Source organism: Phodopus roborovskii, unplaced genomic scaffold (genome assembly GCF_943737965.1).
Source record: "Phodopus roborovskii unplaced genomic scaffold, PHOROB, whole genome shotgun sequence".
NCBI lineage: Eukaryota > Metazoa > Chordata > Mammalia > Rodentia > Cricetidae > Phodopus > Phodopus roborovskii.
In genome coordinates, this window is record NW_026126636.1 from 5967999 (window position 1) to 5985512 (window position 17514).

The 17514-nt window shown below is 55.2% G+C and overlaps 2 protein-coding genes across 10 annotated transcripts; one reads left to right on the forward strand and one right to left on the reverse strand.

Annotated features, from left to right (window-relative positions):
• Positions 1-368: 368 nt before the first annotated feature.
• On the reverse strand, positions 369-5783 carry Ggn (gametogenetin). Of its 6 annotated transcripts, none has more exons than XM_051207233.1 (3): positions 5685-5783; positions 1033-2961; positions 369-548 (listed from the first exon to the last, which is right to left on the reverse strand). In XM_051207233.1, the coding sequence occupies exons 2-3, from the start codon at positions 2940-2942 to the stop codon at positions 431-433; spliced, it is 2028 nt and encodes a 675-aa protein (XP_051063190.1). In that variant the 5' UTR covers positions 2943-2961; positions 5685-5783; the 3' UTR covers positions 369-430. The 6 variants fall into 6 exon arrangements, with proteins under 6 accessions (XP_051063190.1, XP_051063191.1, XP_051063185.1 ...); XM_051207234.1 differs by lacking the exon at positions 5685-5783 and adding an exon at positions 4211-4227; XM_051207228.1 differs by lacking the exon at positions 5685-5783 and adding an exon at positions 3708-3974 and having other exon boundaries at positions 1033-3290.
• Spred3 (sprouty related EVH1 domain containing 3) lies at positions 4262-12989 on the forward strand. Of its 4 annotated transcripts, none has more exons than XM_051207235.1 (6): positions 4262-4704; positions 6159-6339; positions 7373-7541; positions 7625-7701; positions 11246-11389; positions 12063-12989. In XM_051207235.1, the coding sequence occupies exons 1-6, from the start codon at positions 4442-4444 to the stop codon at positions 12726-12728; spliced, it is 1500 nt and encodes a 499-aa protein (XP_051063192.1). In that variant the 5' UTR covers positions 4262-4441; the 3' UTR covers positions 12729-12989. The 4 variants fall into 4 exon arrangements, with proteins under 4 accessions (XP_051063192.1, XP_051063193.1, XP_051063195.1 ...); XM_051207236.1 differs by having other exon boundaries at positions 6159-6246; positions 12063-12988; XM_051207238.1 differs by having other exon boundaries at positions 4560-4700; positions 6159-6246; positions 12063-12986.
• The last annotated feature ends 4525 nt before the right edge of the window (positions 12990-17514 follow it).

Genomic DNA, 17514 nt, shown 5'->3' on the forward strand with positions numbered 1-17514 from the left:
CAGGGGACTAGATTTTTTTTTTCAGTAAAGCACCATGTCAAATGTTGGCCATGGATTAAATAATTTTTCAAATGACATGTGAAATTGACCTTGTCTGTGGGCCACCATTTGTGCCCTGATGTAGGTATGCCACTTTGTAACTTAGACTGCAAGAAGTCTCTGTTGCTCCAGAATGACCCGTGTGGCTCAGCCACAGCATTGGTGGCATAAAGGACAGCAAGACCCTGACCCCGGCCGAAGTGTGGCATCTCCTCACTGCTTTGGGTTCAGACACATTCCTTGGTGTGCGCAGGAGTTGGTTCTTTACAGGCCTTGCTTTGCTCATCTCTGCACCTCAGCTTCCCTGGTAACGGATAGACAGCCGGGCAAGCTGTGTAGACTGGGTACTTTATTCAAGGAAGGTGAGGCAGAGGGTGTTGGGCGGACGCACTCAGTTGGAATGGGTGGCCTGCAAGTCGTAGCGCTCCAGGCCAGCTACTAGGGAGCCAGCCAGCTTGACAGTGGCCACCCAGGGCGGCTCACTCAGGTGGTTGGTGGGTGTACTCAGCCTGGGAGGAGGAAGAATTGACAGTGTCTATCCGTGGCCTACACTTTCCCCGTGGGCATAAAGACAGCCCTGAAAGTGTCCTAAGGTGATGGGCCCTAGCTAACCCCCAAAGGAAGATAAGGCAACAAAACCGAGGGGCATGTCCCCTGATGGGAAAGTAACCTTTGTAGCCAAAGGATGAGGCCTCTACCTTCTAGTTGCCAAAGCCTTGGGTCCCAGGTAGGTGGTTGTGGGGGTTTGGGAAAAGGTATGGGGACCTATTATTTACTCCACCCCAGGACAGTTGCTTCCTTTCCCATCTCTGGAAAAAACAAAACAAAACTTGGCTGGTCTTAGGGACAGGGTTATGGCCAGACCAACAGGAAAGCTACAGAGTTGGGGACCAAGGGTGAGCCTGTGGTCAGGATGGCAAAGCGTTGAGTCTTGCTCTATCCAGGGAAAGTGGGTGCTGGACTTGGGAGTGTGCCCTCTGCTATCTCCCTCACCAGGCAGACACGTTGCGTGGCAGGCGTCGGTGACGGGGTTGATGGCGGCAGTAGCACTTGCAGGGACAAGAAGTAAGCACCTCGAAAGGCGGCCAGTGGCGCACTGCACCCTTGTTGGGGGCCCCAGCTGTGGAGGCTCCGCTGCTGCTACCCCCTCCACTGCTGCCGTCAGCCACCGGAGTCGCAGTCAGTTCTCGAGGACCGTCTCCAGATACAACCTCTTCACGGATCACGCCCCGGGCCGCCCGGGGACCTTTGTTCTTGCGTGTACGAATCTTGGTGGGCTGGGGCACTGGCGGTGATGGCTCGGTGGTGGTGGTGGTGGTGGTTGCTGGAGCTGGGGACGTGGCCGGAGCGGGGGCTGGAGGCGGGGGCGGGGGCGGGGGCGGGGCCTGGTCTGCAGCCACCGGAGGAGGAGGCAGAATGGGGGCAGGGGTGGGAGCCAAGGCTGGCTCCACGTGGCCAGGGTCTGGGATAGGTGTATGGGCCACCAGTATCGGCGTCCTCGGAAGTGCTGGTGGCTGCGGTGTGGGTGGCGGCACCGGTGGCGGCGGCGTGGTTGGTGGTGTGGGCGGTGGCGGTGGCAACGGAGGTGTCTGCTGCGGGCCTGGAGGCACTGGGCGTACAGGCTCGCCATTGGTGGGCGCCGGGAAGATGAACATGGGTGGCGCCAGCAAGGCAGGTGTGGGCCTCCGAGGCCCTGAAGCTGGATGCGTCTGACCTGACCTTGGTGGAGGGGAGCCCCAAGGCCCTGAGAGTGTGGTTGTGCGCCGTCGGGGTGCCCCGATTCCCCCGACTGCCCCGTTGAATCGGAAGTGCCGTTCAGTGCCATCGGGAGGGCTCACCCAGTCGAATTTGGGCTTTGAACCTGGGAAGGCGGTGTAAGGGGGTGGTGGTAGAGCTCGGGCAAGGGGAGCAGGCGCCGAAGGGGGACCAGAACACCCTTCACAATCTCCATCACCGCCCTCGGTTTCCTGAGCTGTTCGAGGGACCTCTGCCAAAGGACGAGTGGCTGCAGGAGGTTGGGGCCCTTGCTTCAGGACCTCAGCATAAGAGATGGCTCCCGAAGAGGCAAACAGTCCTCCGCCACCGCCGGCGCCCTGTGAGGCTTTGGCTGCTAAGGGGCCTGAGGCCGACGCGGGGGACAAGTGGGGCCCCGACTTGAAGGTGACTTTACACAGCAGGCTCAGGCCGGACTCGGAAGTAGCAGACCGAGCCATTTCACCCTCTCCGGCTTGGGGAGGCGCCCCTCCGCGGGCTCCCCCGGCCGCCTGGCCCTCGCTGCCGTGTCTGACCTGGCTTTCTGGGGGGCTTGTGGCCGACGAGGCCAGAGTGATTCTGCGGCTCGGGGACTGCTGGTCGCAAGGCGGAGGTGCTGGCGGTAGCTGCTTCCGAGGCTCCAGGAGCGTCGGAGGTGGGGCTGGGGCCCTCGGGACCGGTTCTTTTTCGGGCAGTTGCCGGGGCAGCGGCGGCAGCGGGCGGAGGCTCGGAGGGTCACCCTGGCCACGATGACTCGCCTCCAAGAGGCCGCGGATCCGAGGCACTGCAGTGCCCGTGGGCTTTCGCCACTTAGATGGCGCGGGCAGCAGGGTCCCCACGGGGGGTGGGGGCGGTGTGGAGACCGTCGCCGTAGCCGCCTCCTCTGGAGGGGGTGTCACTGGCGAGGGCAGTTCTAAGGTCAGGGGCAGGGGCGAGGGTGAGGCCTGGGGCTCCGGGGGTATCAGGAGTCCCGGGGGCCCGGAACTGCCAGGGAACCAGACGCCCAGCCCTCGAGCCAGGCGCATGGCTGGGGATGAGGGGGTCACCTCGGGCTCCACCAGAGGCGTCCTGCGGGAGTCGGATGCGCGGTCCGAGGCCTGCTCTTTTCGGGAGCCCCCGCCCGCGGAAGGCTCCGACTGCACGTTCCCCATTTTCGACGGAGGTCGGAGACTGTGGTTAAATAAACTTCCACCAGTCAGTGGGCGGGTTCTGCGGGGACTCCACGGCTCCGGCTGTTCTTGGACTGTCCCTGTCTGCATTGGTCTGCCCTGTCCTTTAATATTCTCGCAGCCCCCGTCTCTTTAAGTCTCCAGTTCTCCGATTCGTCATGGCCACGCCCACTTCCCCATGCTCTCAAAACCGCGGTTCTTACTCTTGGAACCCAACTTCTTAATGTACTAAGGTGCCAACCCTGACTCCTTGGCTGTTAGATCACATCCCTAACACTTTGGCCACACCCGGGACCTCCAAGCTTCGGGGATCGGTTCTTGCCAGCCTCTCTGTTGAGTATTAAACCACACCGGTAATGATGGTTATGCCCAGTAGCCAACAAGAAATCCAGGCTTCTACCCAAACACTCTAACCAGGTCCCTGAGGCCTAAGCCCCGCCCCCGATTGTCAAAGAATCGGGCCGCATCCACACCCCGCCCCCACCAGGGTCAGGTCCGCTTCTGCCTAGCAAATCAAATACAAAGGACTGTGGTCTATCTAGTCCCCCATTCCTTCCATCCTAACCCTCCGATCACCCACCGTCTCCCTCTGTCGATCATTTGGATCCCTCACTCTTCTCCGACAGCAGCAAATCCTCAAGCCTCCTAAACTTTTCCCGCTCGGCGTTTGTGACAGATCTTAACTTAGGCTCCACCCCTTTTCCTCAAGCTCCGCCCCGGCTCCTCCGCTCAGTAGACCCCACTCACCGACTCCTACAGCCGACCAAAGATCAGACCACGGCCCCGTGGACCCAGGGCAGGGCGGGGAACGGCCGTAGCAGAAAATAACCGAAAAGAACGGGTGTGCGGGTGAAGGCAAGTGGGCGAGACAGCGAGGACGACCCCCGAGATCTAGGCCACGCCCAGAGCTCGAGACCACGCCCCTCGTGGACCAGTTTGAGTGCAGCCCTTCGAACCTAGCTCACCCTTAGAAATACTAGGGTGTCTACCCGATGTGCAAGCCCCCTTCGCCTTATGCCCCACCCCTTTATAATGAATGCCCCGCCCTCTCCGTTAAGCCCCTCCCCGGACCCCGCCCATTGCGAACACCGCTACGTATCTCCTCCTTTTGGGCCTTTTATCTGACCTGCCCCTAAGGGAATTTATCTCCAAGATCCGCCTTGCTAAGTTCAGGCAGCATCTCTTTCCAAGACCCTGTCTTCGCTCGGATGGCTCAGAAGGCCCACCCTCCCGCCCCTTCCGTGACGCACCCTCTCGGTTCCTTCAGCGTCCAAGCCTCCTCCTTACTCAGGCTCCCAGGCCCCTCCCCTTTTCGAACCCTGCCAGGCATCCCGCCCCTCCCATTCAGAGCCCAGACCGTGGACCACCTTCTTTCTGGAATCCTGACACCAGGCCCTACCTCTGTTCCCTTCTCACATCATCAGGGACCAACCGTTCAGATAAGTGGGAAAGTGGAGAATTCCCCTCGGGGTCCCGAGAAAATGGGGACTATAAGGGGTGTTCACTGTAGCCCGAGCCGGGCTCTAGGACCCAGCGGGCAAGTCCGCCCGCTTTGCTCCTACCCCTCCCCCAAGCCGCCCCCTCCCCCCCACACGTCTTCCAGGTTCCCCCTCCCTCCCCCCTCGCCCCGGCTCCCGGTGCCCGTCTCCAGCGCCGCCGGAGCCAGCGAGGGAGCGGGAGCGAACAGGAGGAGGAGGAGGCCGCGTCGCCGCCGCTCGGAGCCCGGCCGGAGCCTCCCAGGCAGGTGCCCAGAGCGGCGAGGGGGCGGGGGGCTGACGAGACCGCCTGCCCGGGTGAGGGGGCAGCCAGGACCGCAGCTGCACCCCTCTGCCCACCCTTGCACCCCGCGGACACCGGCTGGGATAACAAGGGGGTGGGGGCCCAATCTACGCGGTAGCCATCTGGGGTACCAGTTTCCATTCGGGGGTCCTGGACTTCTTCCGAGGATGCCCCATTCACAAAATTCCATCGTGGACCCTCGCCATTGAGGAACTCTGAGGACTACTCTCCCTGGGAAAATAGATGTGTGGGTAACATAGGACACCCCGAGATCTCAGTGCTCCACCTCAACTAGGCCTTTCGGGGAGACCCCTGCCCTCTCTCCCTGCTTCACCTGTTGTTGGGGGAGGCGGGCGGACAAAGGAAGCAGTGTCACGTGACCGCTCATTCACAAAATCCCATCCCATTGAGAAAAGGGGGCTGGGGGCGCTGTGGCCGCCCCTTCCCCTCCTGAAAGGCTGGGGAAACCCGACAGCCTGCAGGTGGGGGAGGGGGCCAGAACTCGTCGCCTGGGTCCCTAGGGTTGGGACTCCAGGGTCCCTGAGCTGGGGGGGGGGGCAGTGGGACTGGATGCTAATCCTGATTGCTGGGCGGAGGGCTACATCCCCTAAACTGGGGGCGGGGTAAAATGTTTCTGAATGCCTGGGGAGGGTGAGGGGATGGATTATTATCTCCCCCTCCCATCTCTCTTCTTTGGCGTCCCTCAACTGAGACCAAAGGGAGCAGCCTTGGTTTTTGTGAATGAAATGCTCCTTGGATCTTTTCGGTCGCCGGTTGCTGGCTTCCTCTGCCTCCATCTCCTTCTCGGCCTCTCTTTCTGGCCATTTCTGGTTCTCTCTCTGCTCCCTGCCCATCTCCCGGTTGCTGGGTGACTCAGTGAGCTTTGCATCCGGTCTCATTCATAAATCCGGGAAAGGGTGGGGGGAAAGAGCCGAGGCTTCTTACCCAGCTAGTGGCCTGGGCGACTGGGGTGCGGAGGCAGTGTTGGGGGCACGGAAGCTGAGTCGATGGGTCCAGAGAAAATAGATATGCGCAGGAACCCAGCTGTGAGGGGGGACAATGGGTGGGGCTATGGGTCTGTGATGAGAGACCGGGAAGGAGACTGGGGTTGAGGGGAGAAGTAGGGGGAGGGAAGTGGCCAACGCAGGCTATGGGGGTGGGATGGGAGTAGAGGCTGACAGGGTGGGTATGGTGGGAAAAGGTAGACACGGAGAAGGTAGGTGGGCCAGATGTCACCAAGAAAAAAGAAGCCATGGTAGAAGAAAGTGGGCAAGGGGTGGGGGGCATTGATGGCTTGCGGGTAAGGTAAATCCAGACGTAGGAGGTAAAAGAGGAGAGCAGGGCCAGAGGAACGCTAAAATCCCGAGCAAGATTCGAGTTCACGGCCTGTGTTGTCCCTGTCCTCCCCACCTCCTCTAGGTACATGGTGCGGGTCCGAGCCGTGGTGATGGCCCGAGATGACTCCAGTGGGGGCTGGCTGCCTGTGGGGGGCGGGGGCCTCAGCCAGGTGAGCGTATGTCGGGTCCGAGGGGCCAGGCCCGAGGGGGGGGCCCGCCAGGGGCACTACGTCATCCACGGGGAGCGGCTTCGGGACCAGAAAGTGAGCCACCCTGGGGTGTGGGAATGGGATGAACCCTGGGGAGGGAGGGAAGGGCCTGGGCGGGGGGAAGGAGAGGTCACGTTGTTCCTCTACCTCTGGGGACTCGAAGTGGGCCGTGGGATGGAGTTTGGAACGAGTGTCTGGCTTGTGAATTAAGAGCTGGGATTTGGGAGTGGGGTGGGGTATTGGGAAACTTGTGTCCGATGCTTCTCTGGCTATTCTGTCACCAGCCTTCAGTAGTGGCCTTCCTGTCCCTGCTCCTGCTCATCCTCCAACCCTGGTCTGTGCACAACGACCCAGCTCACACCCACCTCACGTCCTGTCCCTTCTCCTCTCAGAACTCTCGTCTAGCTCCATCTTGTTCAGAGATGCCCTCGACCAACAGGCCCTTGTATCTGGAGGCATTTGTGGGGTCTGCTTAGAAGTGTCACGCATGATTGGCAGTCCTATGTGTCACTTGCTGCTAATCCCAGCACTCCGGACACTGTGGCAGGGGAAGTCGGGTCTCGTTACTACCTGGGTTAGGTAGTGAGGCCTTTTTGCAGAAGGAAGGCTTGGCAAAGGCAGGCATTTCAAAGCGGGGCAGGGGGAAGAGTGGAGAGCAAGTGCTGGTATCAGATAAGGGGTGGGCTGCATAGAAGGCTCATCTCTCTGGGTCAGTTTTCAGGGGATTCTTGAGACATCAGACGGCAACTGGCTATAATATTTTGATACGTTTAGTAGAGTGTGAAATAATGCTTTTCCATCAGAACATGTTAGGTTATGAGAAAAAGTGAATTTTTTTTTTTAATATTTAAGAAGATTTGAGGTTCCTACTGGAACAACAGAGGAAGAAATTAGATGAGTATAGAAATCAAAGGATTGAAGGAATATTGCCGAATCAGAGATATGTCCCCTAAGATTTGGGTATGCTGGGTTGTGTTTAGGTACACCTGGAGTTGAGGATAAAGTAGTTGGGATATACAGAGGGGCCGGGGTTGAAAGTCACGGACATGGCTAGGGTGATGTGACCTAGCTCCATCCTGCCCCTCAGACCACCTTGGAGTGTACCTTGAAGCCAGGCTTGGTTTACAACAAAGTGAACCCTATCTTCCACCACTGGAGCCTGGGGGACTGCAAGTTTGGGCTGACATTTCAGAGTCCTGCAGAGGCTGATGAATTCCAGAAGAGTCTTCTAGCTGCACTGGCTGCCCTCAGCCGAGGTGAGTGGTGTAGGCACAGATTCCCAGGCTTGGGGACACAAGAGAAGCCCGGGGACTCACTTCTGACTCTCTCCCTGCCCTAGGCTCGCTCACTCCCTCCTCTTCCTCTTCCTCCTCCTCCCCTTCCCAGGACACTGCAGAGACCCCCTGCCCTCTGACGGTGAGTCTTGGGGTCTGCCATGGGAGGGTGGGGGGTGGTTCTAACCTACACATATTCCTGAATTCGAGCTGTGGAGCTGGCAAGCACCCACATGTTGGGGACACAAAATAGGCCCAAATGGATAGTGGCACTTCAACCATGGTTATGCTCATTTTTCTAACCTTTTATATTTATCTATCAATTTATTTTTAGCTAGGGTCTAATTGAGCCCAGGCTAGCCTCAGAGCTCCACATGTTTCTTGGGATGACCTTGGATTTAGTCCCTCCTGAGTGCTGGGATTACTGGTGTGTCACCATTCGTGGCTTGCTTGCTCATTGCTCATTCTTTCCTTCCTATTTTTGGGGGTAGGGTGGGGTGTGGTGGAGCAGGTTCTGTGGCCTAGGCTGCTGCAGCTTGGATCCCCGTGCGTGGTGGGTTTACAGCGGTGCACCCTTACACTCCGCTTATTTTTCTCTTTTGTCATGACTCATGCGTTTGTTCAAGGGTATTTACAAAGCACCAGGCCATGTTTTAGGCACCAGGGATATATTAGTAAGCAAAACAAACTCCTTTTTTTTTTTTCTTGGTGCTTTAGTCCACTGTGAAAGTCAGAGGAAAAGAGAAAATATAAAAAGCAATAAGCATTCAAATAAATGCATACATAAATGAATTGATTTTATTTGTTTGTTTGTTTGGGGGGGGGGCAGGGTTTCTCTGCAGAGCCCTGTCTGTAGATCAGGTAGGCCTGGAACTCAGAGATCTGCTTGCCTCTGTCTCCCAAGTGCTGGGATTGAAGGCTTGCACCAGCACCACCTGGCTATGAATTAATAATTCTATGTTCTAGTTACTGCCCAAGCTGCAGGCTTGTAAACTTGGAACCATCCTTGACGTCTTTGGCTTTTTCTTTTTTTTTTTAAGAACAGCTGAGATCATGTGACCTAGGGACTGATTGTGTGGCATTTTATGTGCCACTGTAAGGGCTTTTTCCTTTACCTTGAGTGATGGAGCCATAGAGGGCTCTGAGTGAGGGAAGAGTGTGATGTCAGTTAACCATCAATAGAATCTTCTTGGCTCTGCTGGAAGAGCTGATGGTAGGAGTCAGGGGAGGGGTGACAGTGAGGAGCTGTGGCAATGGTTCTGTCAGGAGACGACGTTAGCCTGGACCTCATGATCCTTCCATCCATCTTAGTCTCCCAAGTGTGGGCTTCCAGGTGTGCACCACCATGCCTGGCTGGTTCTTGTGTTTGCCTGCTTCCCACTGATCTGTCACAATGCGGGCTTTGCTTTCTTTCTTTGAAAAATAAATAAATAGATATAGATGTGTGTGTGTGTGTGTGTGTGTGTGTGTGTGAGAGAGAGAGAGAGAGAGAGAGAGAGATTCACCTACATGTATGTAGGTGCAGCTACTTGTGTGCCTAGTACCCAAGAAGGCCTGACAATGTTAGATAACCCTGGAATTGGGTTACAGCTGGTTGTAAGCTGCCAGGTGGGTAAAGGAATTGAGTCAGGATCCTCTGAAAGAGCAGCCAGTGGTTTTAACTAAAGCTGAGCTATCTCTCTAGTCCTCTTTCTAATTCCTCCCTCCCTCCCTTCCTTTATTTGTTTCTTTCTTTCTCAGTATTGGGGCTCAAACTCAAGGTGTTGTACATGCTAGGCAAGGACTCTACCACTGAGTGACAGCTCAAGCCCATGTTCTACTTTCAAAATGATCAAATCTGCTTTCCACCCAATAGTGTCCAACCTTATCTCCCAACTGAACCATCTCCACAGCTTCTCTTTGTCACTCTCCTGACCCCTAGAATGAATGAGCCCACATTTGGGTGGGGAGGGTGCCAAATGCTCTTATCGATGGCTGAGTCAAATTATACAATTTCCCTACTCAGAACCTTCCCAGGGCTCCTCCACTCAAGGTGTGGCACATGGGATCCATCTGGGCCTGGGCTGATCCCCCTCACCCCTCTTACCCTGTTCTAGTCACACCAGACTCCTTCCTCTCATTGCAACAGGGTTGATCTATTCCTGTCCTGGGGCCCTTCTGACTTATCATTTCTTTTGAGGCTCTATGCAAATGTCTTCTTGGTGGCTTCACCAAGCAACCTATTTAAAATTGCATTCTCAGGCTGGGGATTCGGCATGTCTAGCAAGCACAGCCCTGGCTTTGGACTCTCTGGCTGGCATTCAGAATCCCAGCAATAGGGAGGTGGAGGCAGGAGGATCTAAATCCAAGGTCATCCTTGGGCTATGTTACAAGTTCGAGGCAGGTTTGGAAGACATGAAAGTCCTTCTCTGGCTGGACATAGTTATGCATGCCTTTAACCCCAGCATTTGTAAGACAGGCAGATCTGTGTCTGTGTGGGTTTGAGGACAGCCTGGTCTATAGGGTGAGTTCTAGGACAACCAAGGTTACATAGAGAGAGCTTGTCTCAAAAACAAAACCTTTGCAAGCCACTCCTGTCCCCATGACAATTTCCAATGTCTCTTATCTGGTTCGACTCCCCACTACAACCTTTAAGGCAGTTTTCCTGTCTGTTAGTTTCCTAACTGTCTTTCACGCTAGCACATCAGTTATTGTAGGCCAACTTTTGCTAGTTCCTCGCTTCACCTCCAGTCCCTAAAACAGTGCCTGGTCCACGTTAAGTGTTCATTGATGAAATGATGAGAAACGAGGCACAGGACGTCCAGATGCATTCTGGGCGTTTCTGAGAATACTAGGAGCCTTGGGTCAAAGAAATTCTCAAGGTCGTGTGGGATAGAGGTGGCCCTCCAGCAGTCACACAGTCCCTGTCTATGGGGCCCTTCTTCAAAGCCGGAGGCTGCCATAGTGGCCTTTGTATCTGGTGTGCTGTGGCTCACTGTAGCTGTAGCCTGAAGGCTGTGAACGGATCAGTAGGAGTTATGTCCAGCTTACAGAAAGGGGAACAGAGGGCCTGAGAAGTGGGACTAGTAAGGGGGGGCTTGGGCAGGGAAGAGATCCCTTTGAGCTGTGGTGAAAATGAGGCAGGAAGAAAGCATCTGGGGAGGGAGAGGATGGCGGATGGCCTGTAGGTTGGTGATCTGAGGAGTCTGGTTGAGATAATACCCACATCCAGAGTCAGGTGGCACACACCTGTATTCCCAGCTACTCTTGAGGGAAGGCGAGATGATCTGCGTTCGAGGCCTGGGCTGGGTGAGACTCTTATGAAATAACCAAGGGTTGTGGATGTGACGTGGTGGAATCCACCAGTAAAGGGCTGGGGGGGGGGGCGGGGGTGCAGCTAAATGGTAGAGCCCTGGCCCAGAATCCACTAGCAAGGAGCTAGGATGGGGACTGCATGGAGGCTCCGATGTAGGGGGCGCTGTAAGACGGGTGCTGGACCCTTGACAGTGTCCTGAACAAATACTTACCAATAGGAACTGTGATGATCCCCCATTTTACAGAGGAGATCACTGAGGCTCAGAGGTGAGCCCACTTGTCACACAGAACAAAGGTTTGAGCCCAAGCCTCCTGATCACAGAGTTCTTGCTCTCCATGGGAGGGGCGGGGGTGAGAACTCCCTGCACTAAGGCATCTCCAATCTCCCTCAGTCCCACGTGGACAGCGACTCCTCCTCCAGTCACAGCCGCCAGGAGACTCCTCCCACAGCTGTTGCAGCTCCCATTGTCACGGTGGAGTCGACCTCTGCCTTCCCACCAGCCACGCCTCCACAACGGAGACGCTCCTCTGCTCAGGTATGGCTGGCTTCCCGGGACTTGGGCGGCTTTCATAAAGTGACCCAAGCTGAAGCCCTACTGAATGAGAAGGGACACAGATCTCAGGAAATGGCCAGCCTTGCCTGAGCTGTAGGTGATAGAAGGAAAGAGGTCTGGGTTTGGGGGTAGGAGGAGTGGCTAGTGATAGCGTGCCTGGCATGTCATGTAGAAGATGCTCTAGATGCTGCTGGGGCTCCAGTGTCTCTGCTGGAGCTTCCAAGTGTCTCTGTCTCTCTGGGGGATTTGAGGGCCGTCTAGTTTGTACAGGGGCTCGAGGAAGGACATGCACAGATTTTCAAATGTGTTAGAAGATGCTGGAACTCATGGAAAGACTCTTTAAAACTGTTTCCTTTATCCCGAAGGAGGACCTGGGGGTTGAATTTGACCGAATTGGGAAGGCTTAAGCCACAAGGTCCTTCAGGTGTATGCTTGCTGCCTACATTCATCTGTCTCTGAGGGCTCAGGGTCTTGGCTGAGGAATAGGCTGGAAGTCTAAACTCCGAACCCAAGAGGGTTTTGGAGGGACATGGTCCCTCCTAGCTGATGCCTGTGATTACATTATGGGATTTGGGGTCTTCTGAACCTGGGTAGCCTATGGGGACTTTTTGAGTTCCAGATGTCCCTAACCTGACCTTGTCCCTTGGCTTTGCAGAGCTATCCTCCGCTTCTACAGTTCACTGGGATTCCAGAACCCTCAGAATCTCTAGCCGGGGCAGGGAGCCAGGGCTGGGGCGGCCGTGGCTATGAGGACTACCGGCGAACCGGACTACCAGCACCTCTTCCCCTGTCTACCTGCGTTGTGGGCTTTGCCAAGACTGGTGCATTGAGGGGTGCAGCCCTGGGTCCCCCAGTATCACTTCCTGCCCCTCTCACTGAGGCTGCACCCCCAGCACCCCCTGCTCGTCCACCCCCAGGTCCGGGTCCCACCCCTGCACCGGCCAAGGCCTCCCCGGAGGCCGAGGAGGCTGCACGTTGTGTGCACTGCCGAGCACTCTTCCGCCGCCGTGCAGATGGGCGTGGTGGTCGCTGTGCAGAGGCCCCAGACCCAGGTCGCCTGCTAGTGCGCAGGCTCAGCTGCCTGTGGTGCGCTGAGAGCTTGCTGTATCACTGCCTGTCGGACGCCGAGGGCGACTTCTCGGACCCCTGCGCTTGTGAGCCAGGCCACCCACGCCCTGCCGCGCGCTGGGCTGCTCTGGCTGCATTGTCCTTGGCAGTGCCCTGCCTCTGCTGCTACGCACCCCTGCGCGCCTGTCACTGGGTTGCGGCACGATGTGGCTGTGCAGGCTGCGGGGGTCGCCATGAGGAGGCTGCACGGTGAGGATCGTTGGGCTGGTTTTAAAGTCAGTCTGAAGACCCAAATTGGAGGGTCCAGAACCCTGAACTCCGTAGGAACCTAAAACCCAAACTTAGGTACGTCTGGAACTTGGAGTTTGAATGGATTTGAGAGATCCCAGATCTGGTACCTGGACCCCATACCTAGGACTAAGATCCCAGACCCAGCTTCATCAGGATGTCTGTCAAGTGGACCCAGGAGTCCTGAATTCTGGATTCTCCCTCCCTCTTCCCCACTGAGGAGACTCATGACATCTCCAAACATTGCATCTCAGAGGGCTAGGAGCTCACACCTCTGAGATCTAGGGATCTTGGACCCTGACTATCTAAACACCCAACCCAGACTCCAGGTCATACTTGCCATTGTAAACACACATATCACAGCCCCCAAATTAGTCAGGAGTTACTAAAACCTGACCCTTTCTCAAATGACTTAGACCTTGAGGTCAGAGGACATAGAATCACCGGAGAATGGTCCCTGACTTTTCACCTGAGACCTGATATACATCTGGATGTTCTTATAGCCCCGGAACCGGGCAACACCAAATCCTCCCGGATGGTTTGTAATCACAGATCCTGACCTGAAGTCTACCCACTCCTGAGAGTCCACAGATCTTACCATCACTTCATGTGCAAGTGACTCAGTTACTTTCATACCCCAGACTTAAAATGCACTAAGCCCTCAGATATCCCCAAATAAGAGGTGTTCCCTGACCAAAATAGCTTGGGAGGCCCTTTTCAGAGCTCAGCGAGGCCCAGATATCAGATACCAAGATGCCCTAGGAGCCAGGAACGGAACGCCCACTCTAAGCCAGCAGTACTTGAGAACTTGGGTCTCATGGATGGTCTCTGAGGTGCCTGGTACCCTCAGATGTATGGCTGAAGGCCACCAGCACCTTGGGCCCAATGCACTGGTTTCAAGTGCTTAGATAGCCTTCTGGTTTTCCTGGAGCCTGACTTTTAAGAATCCAAATGTTCTGGAAACATAGCTTCTATCAATGTTTCCCAATCCCCATCCAGCTGGGTGGGAGCCTGGATCTCAGAAGATGCAGTGCTCATGGTAATGCAGGCCTCTCCTTCATCCCTTGACTCAGCTCTGAGCAACTCCAAGGTGCTTTCAGAGCACTGGGTCTAAGACTGAGACGCCAATCGACCCCTAGGTGCAGGGTTCAAGCCCCCACAATCTTGAGATTGTTTTTGGCCTGAGACCTTGGTCCCTCTATACCAGAGATGTTCAGAAGCAAGATGCCCCAAGGCCTTAGAACCTTTAGATGCCAGATTTGATAGACTTCTAGACAGATGGAGCCCTCAAATACTTCACCACACAATCCCCCTGAGTCCAGTCATCCAGAGGCCCACCGGACAGCAAAGTCCGGCAACATCCAGATTTCCTCTTTTTCCCGGGGACTCTTGTGCCAGTGTGCATTCAGACTGCTGGAATCCTGGACCCTATGAGTTTCCCTCTCCCACCTCTAGGGCCTGGTTTGCCACAGGATTGTACAGGCTGCTGAGCAGAGGCAGGTAGCAGGATCATGTGAGGAAGGCCTACCCTTCTCTATTTTGTACCACAGTACCTTTGGGGCTCGCTACTGCTCCACAGAAGGCCCTGCCATCCCTAACCTTGCAAGTCTCCCACGCCGTAACCCCTAGTTCAGATCCATCTCTCGCTAGCCCCCTTTGTCTCAGTTGGGAATGGCTCTGGAACGCTTGGCACTGTTTCATGGCACTTCCCTGTGTGTTCTCCTGGAGAAAAGGGGTGCCACAACCTCTTTTCTCCAAGAATGGGGTGTTCACTGTACCTAGGATCTGGTGTACTGGATAGGGCAACCAAGGTCTCCGAGCCAACGCAGTCTTGATGGATTATGGGCTTAGGACCTACAACTGGCCCTAAGTACCTGGGAATGTGCACATAACCATTCCTTCTTACCCAGGCTTGGGTGGCCTTGGGGGACTCAAGGGATTAATATTTGTGTCACTTTCTTTAAATTATTAACTATTTATTGTATCCGGAACCTGTGATTCAGCTCTCCCAACCAGACCCTGGGACGGTGAGAGAAAATGGGGGGGGGGGACGGGGGTGTCCCTCCCATTCCCCACTCCGTCCAGCTCTCGTCACTGTCAGACCCACCAGAGCTGAGGGCGGGGTAACTGGGGGCTGGGGCAGCCTGGGTCCCCAGCCCCCTCTCTGTGCCTCGGTCTCCCCCTTCCATGGTGAGCAGGGGAAGCTCCATTCTTAACCTACCTCGTTTTGGGAAGGGGTGGGATGGGGGACCAGAGTGCTGTATGGTGCTGTGAGATCTTCAGATTAAGCAGTGGGGACTGGGGAAGGTTCCCTGGTCTCCATCTCCCAGTACCCCCTCTCCCAGGTCCCCAGCCCTGTCCCCTGCTGACACCCACCTCTGATCCATGATTACCTTTCATTGCCCCCATACCTGGGGTGCGTGGAGGGCTGAACCCTGGAAGCCAGGGAGACCTCAGACCCTGGAGCCCCCCAATTTTCCAGCTGCTTGCCTCTCAGATTGGATGCTTGCCCCCCAGATTTTGGGGGAGGCACGCCAACATTTATCTTCCTGATCATGATTCCAAGCCAGTCTGTGACCTCGATATTGTTAGTGTCAGTGCAGGCTGAAGTGGAGGGAGCATGGGGGGGGGCGCAAAAGACCCAACCTTGTCATTGGGGGGGGGCTTGAGATCTGCTCCAAGAAATGTCTGTGACAGTGTCTTGGCCTGGTCTTATTTTGCATTGGTGCGTCCTGTCGCTTGTTGGCCATAAGTGCTGGGCTCCCGTTCTTTCCTTTTACATCTGTTAGTCCCTAACTGACCACCTAGCTGTCTTTTGTTACTAAACACCTAGCATGCGTCCAGCCCTGTAGTTGCTGGTGGCACTGCAGTGGACAAAGGCCTTTGAATAAAACTGCAGATGAGGGTTCTGTGGGTGTGTGCAGGGTTCAGCCCGCACCCATCACTAAGGCAGGGATACACCTGCTAAGTTGGGAGTGGAGTTAAGCAAGGGGAATACAAGGGGCTGGGACGGTGACAGGGTGGTCCCAGCTTCTCATGACATTGTATGGGCTTTGTGACCCTGAGTGAGGAGGGGCCACGGGAAGCCTGGGGGGGGGATGATTTGGATTTTCAAAGGCTAGCTGTAGCTGTGTGGCGAATACTGCTGGCGAAGGGGACAAGCTGGCAGGAAGCTGCTCCCTGTGGAGAAGTGGGGGGGGGATAATAGATGCTTTGAAAGAGTTCGTAGGTTTTTTTTTTTTTTTATGAGTGTTTGCTTCCATATACGTGTGTATGTGTGCCACCTGGTTGCCTGGCATCAGATCCCCTGGAACTGGGGGTGCAGCTGTGAGCCATTATGGTTGCTGGGAACCCAGGTCCTCCATTAGAGCAACAAGCGCTCGCTGAGCCGTCTCTCCAGCCTGACGGCATAGATCTATATCTGGAGTTGAAAAGCAAGCTGGGAATAAAGCTCTGTGGTCAAACACATGCTTGGCATGAGCAATGGCCTGAGTTAAGGCCCCTGTATGGAAAGGAAAAAGGGAGTCAAGGCTAGTAGCCCAGGTTTTTTTTTTTGGCAAAAGATTTTTATTTGTGGGTACATGCATGTGAGCTGAAGATACAAGTGGTTGTGAGCTAACCCACACATGAACTTGGGGCCATCTTCCTATGGGAACACAGGTTTAAGACACCAGACCTGGCTTTAAACAGGTGTGTGTGTGTGTGTGTGTGTGTGTGTAGGGGTGCTCAAAGAGGCCAGAAGTGTATGGTGGGTCCTCTGGTGCTAATGAGCCTCTGGAGATCAGTGCAAGGAACTGACCTTTGAAAAGTGCTCTTAACAGTTAGGCCTTGTCTCCAGCCACCCACTTATTGTTTTTTAGGATAGGGTATCTCTGTGTAGCCCTGGCTGTCTTGAAACTCACTCTGTAGACCAGGCTGGCCTAGAACTCACAGATCCGCCTGCCTCTGCCTCCTGGGTGCTGGGATTAAAGGCGTGGGCTACCACTTTACATTATTCTTAACTGAGGATGTATTGAGCCCTATGTGATTTTGAAGCATATTTCACATAAGTTGATTAATACAACTAATCTTCACAGATGTCTTTAAGAGTGAGTGTTTGAAAGATCGGGTGTGGCATAAACTTGTAGTGCCAGACCTCAGGAGGCAGAGAGGTGCATCTTCAGTTGAAGGTCAGCCTGGAATACATAGTGAGGCCCCATTTTGCTGGTGTGGTGGCTAAGTGGTTAAGAGCACTCGCTCTTACAGAAGAAGACTTGGGTTCAGTTCGCAGCACCCACATGGCTGTTCACAACCACCCGAAACTCGACTTGTGGAGGATCCTATGCCGCCTTCTGACTTCCATGGGCACAGAGCACACGTGAGGTTCACATACACACATGCAGGCAAAACAACCATGCACACAGAATTTAAAGGATCATTACTAGGACCCCAGTTACATAGATGGAAAACCAACTTGGCAGAACATGTGCTGGTGAATGGCCAAGTCACACCCAAGGCCGGCCTGCCTGCTTGCCTCTCCCCTAGGATTCAGTTTCTCAATGGCGCCTGTTTCTCCTAGAGAGGCCTGTTAACCTTACAAGGAAGGAGGGAAGCAGGACCAACATGCCAGGGTGAACTACAAACAAACATATCGAGACCCTGCCTCAAAAACAACAAATTTAATTTTATAAAGCAGAGAGTGGGAAAGGGAAACAGGCCTTTTGCTTTCATGTTCCCGAGAGTAGAGCCATTCAAGCCTTCCGCGACCTCGG

Coding starts and splice junctions, on each gene's coding strand:
- Spred3 (XM_051207235.1), top strand. CDS start 4,442: ATGGGGACTATAAGGGGTGTTCACTGTAGCCCGAGCCGGGCTCTAGGA. Junction 4,705..6,158: donor GGCCGGAGCCTCCCAGGCAG/GTGCCCAGAGCG, acceptor CACCTCCTCTAG/GTACATGGTGCGGGTCCGAG. Junction 6,340..7,372: donor AGCGGCTTCGGGACCAGAAA/GTGAGCCACCCT, acceptor CCTGCCCCTCAG/ACCACCTTGGAGTGTACCTT.
- Ggn (XM_051207228.1), bottom strand. CDS start 3,050: ATGCAGACAGGGACAGTCCAAGAACAGCCGGAGCCGTGGAGTCCCCGC. Junction 549..1,032: donor CCACGCAACGTGTCTGCCTG/GTGAGGGAGATA, acceptor TCCTCCTCCCAG/GCTGAGTACACCCACCAACC.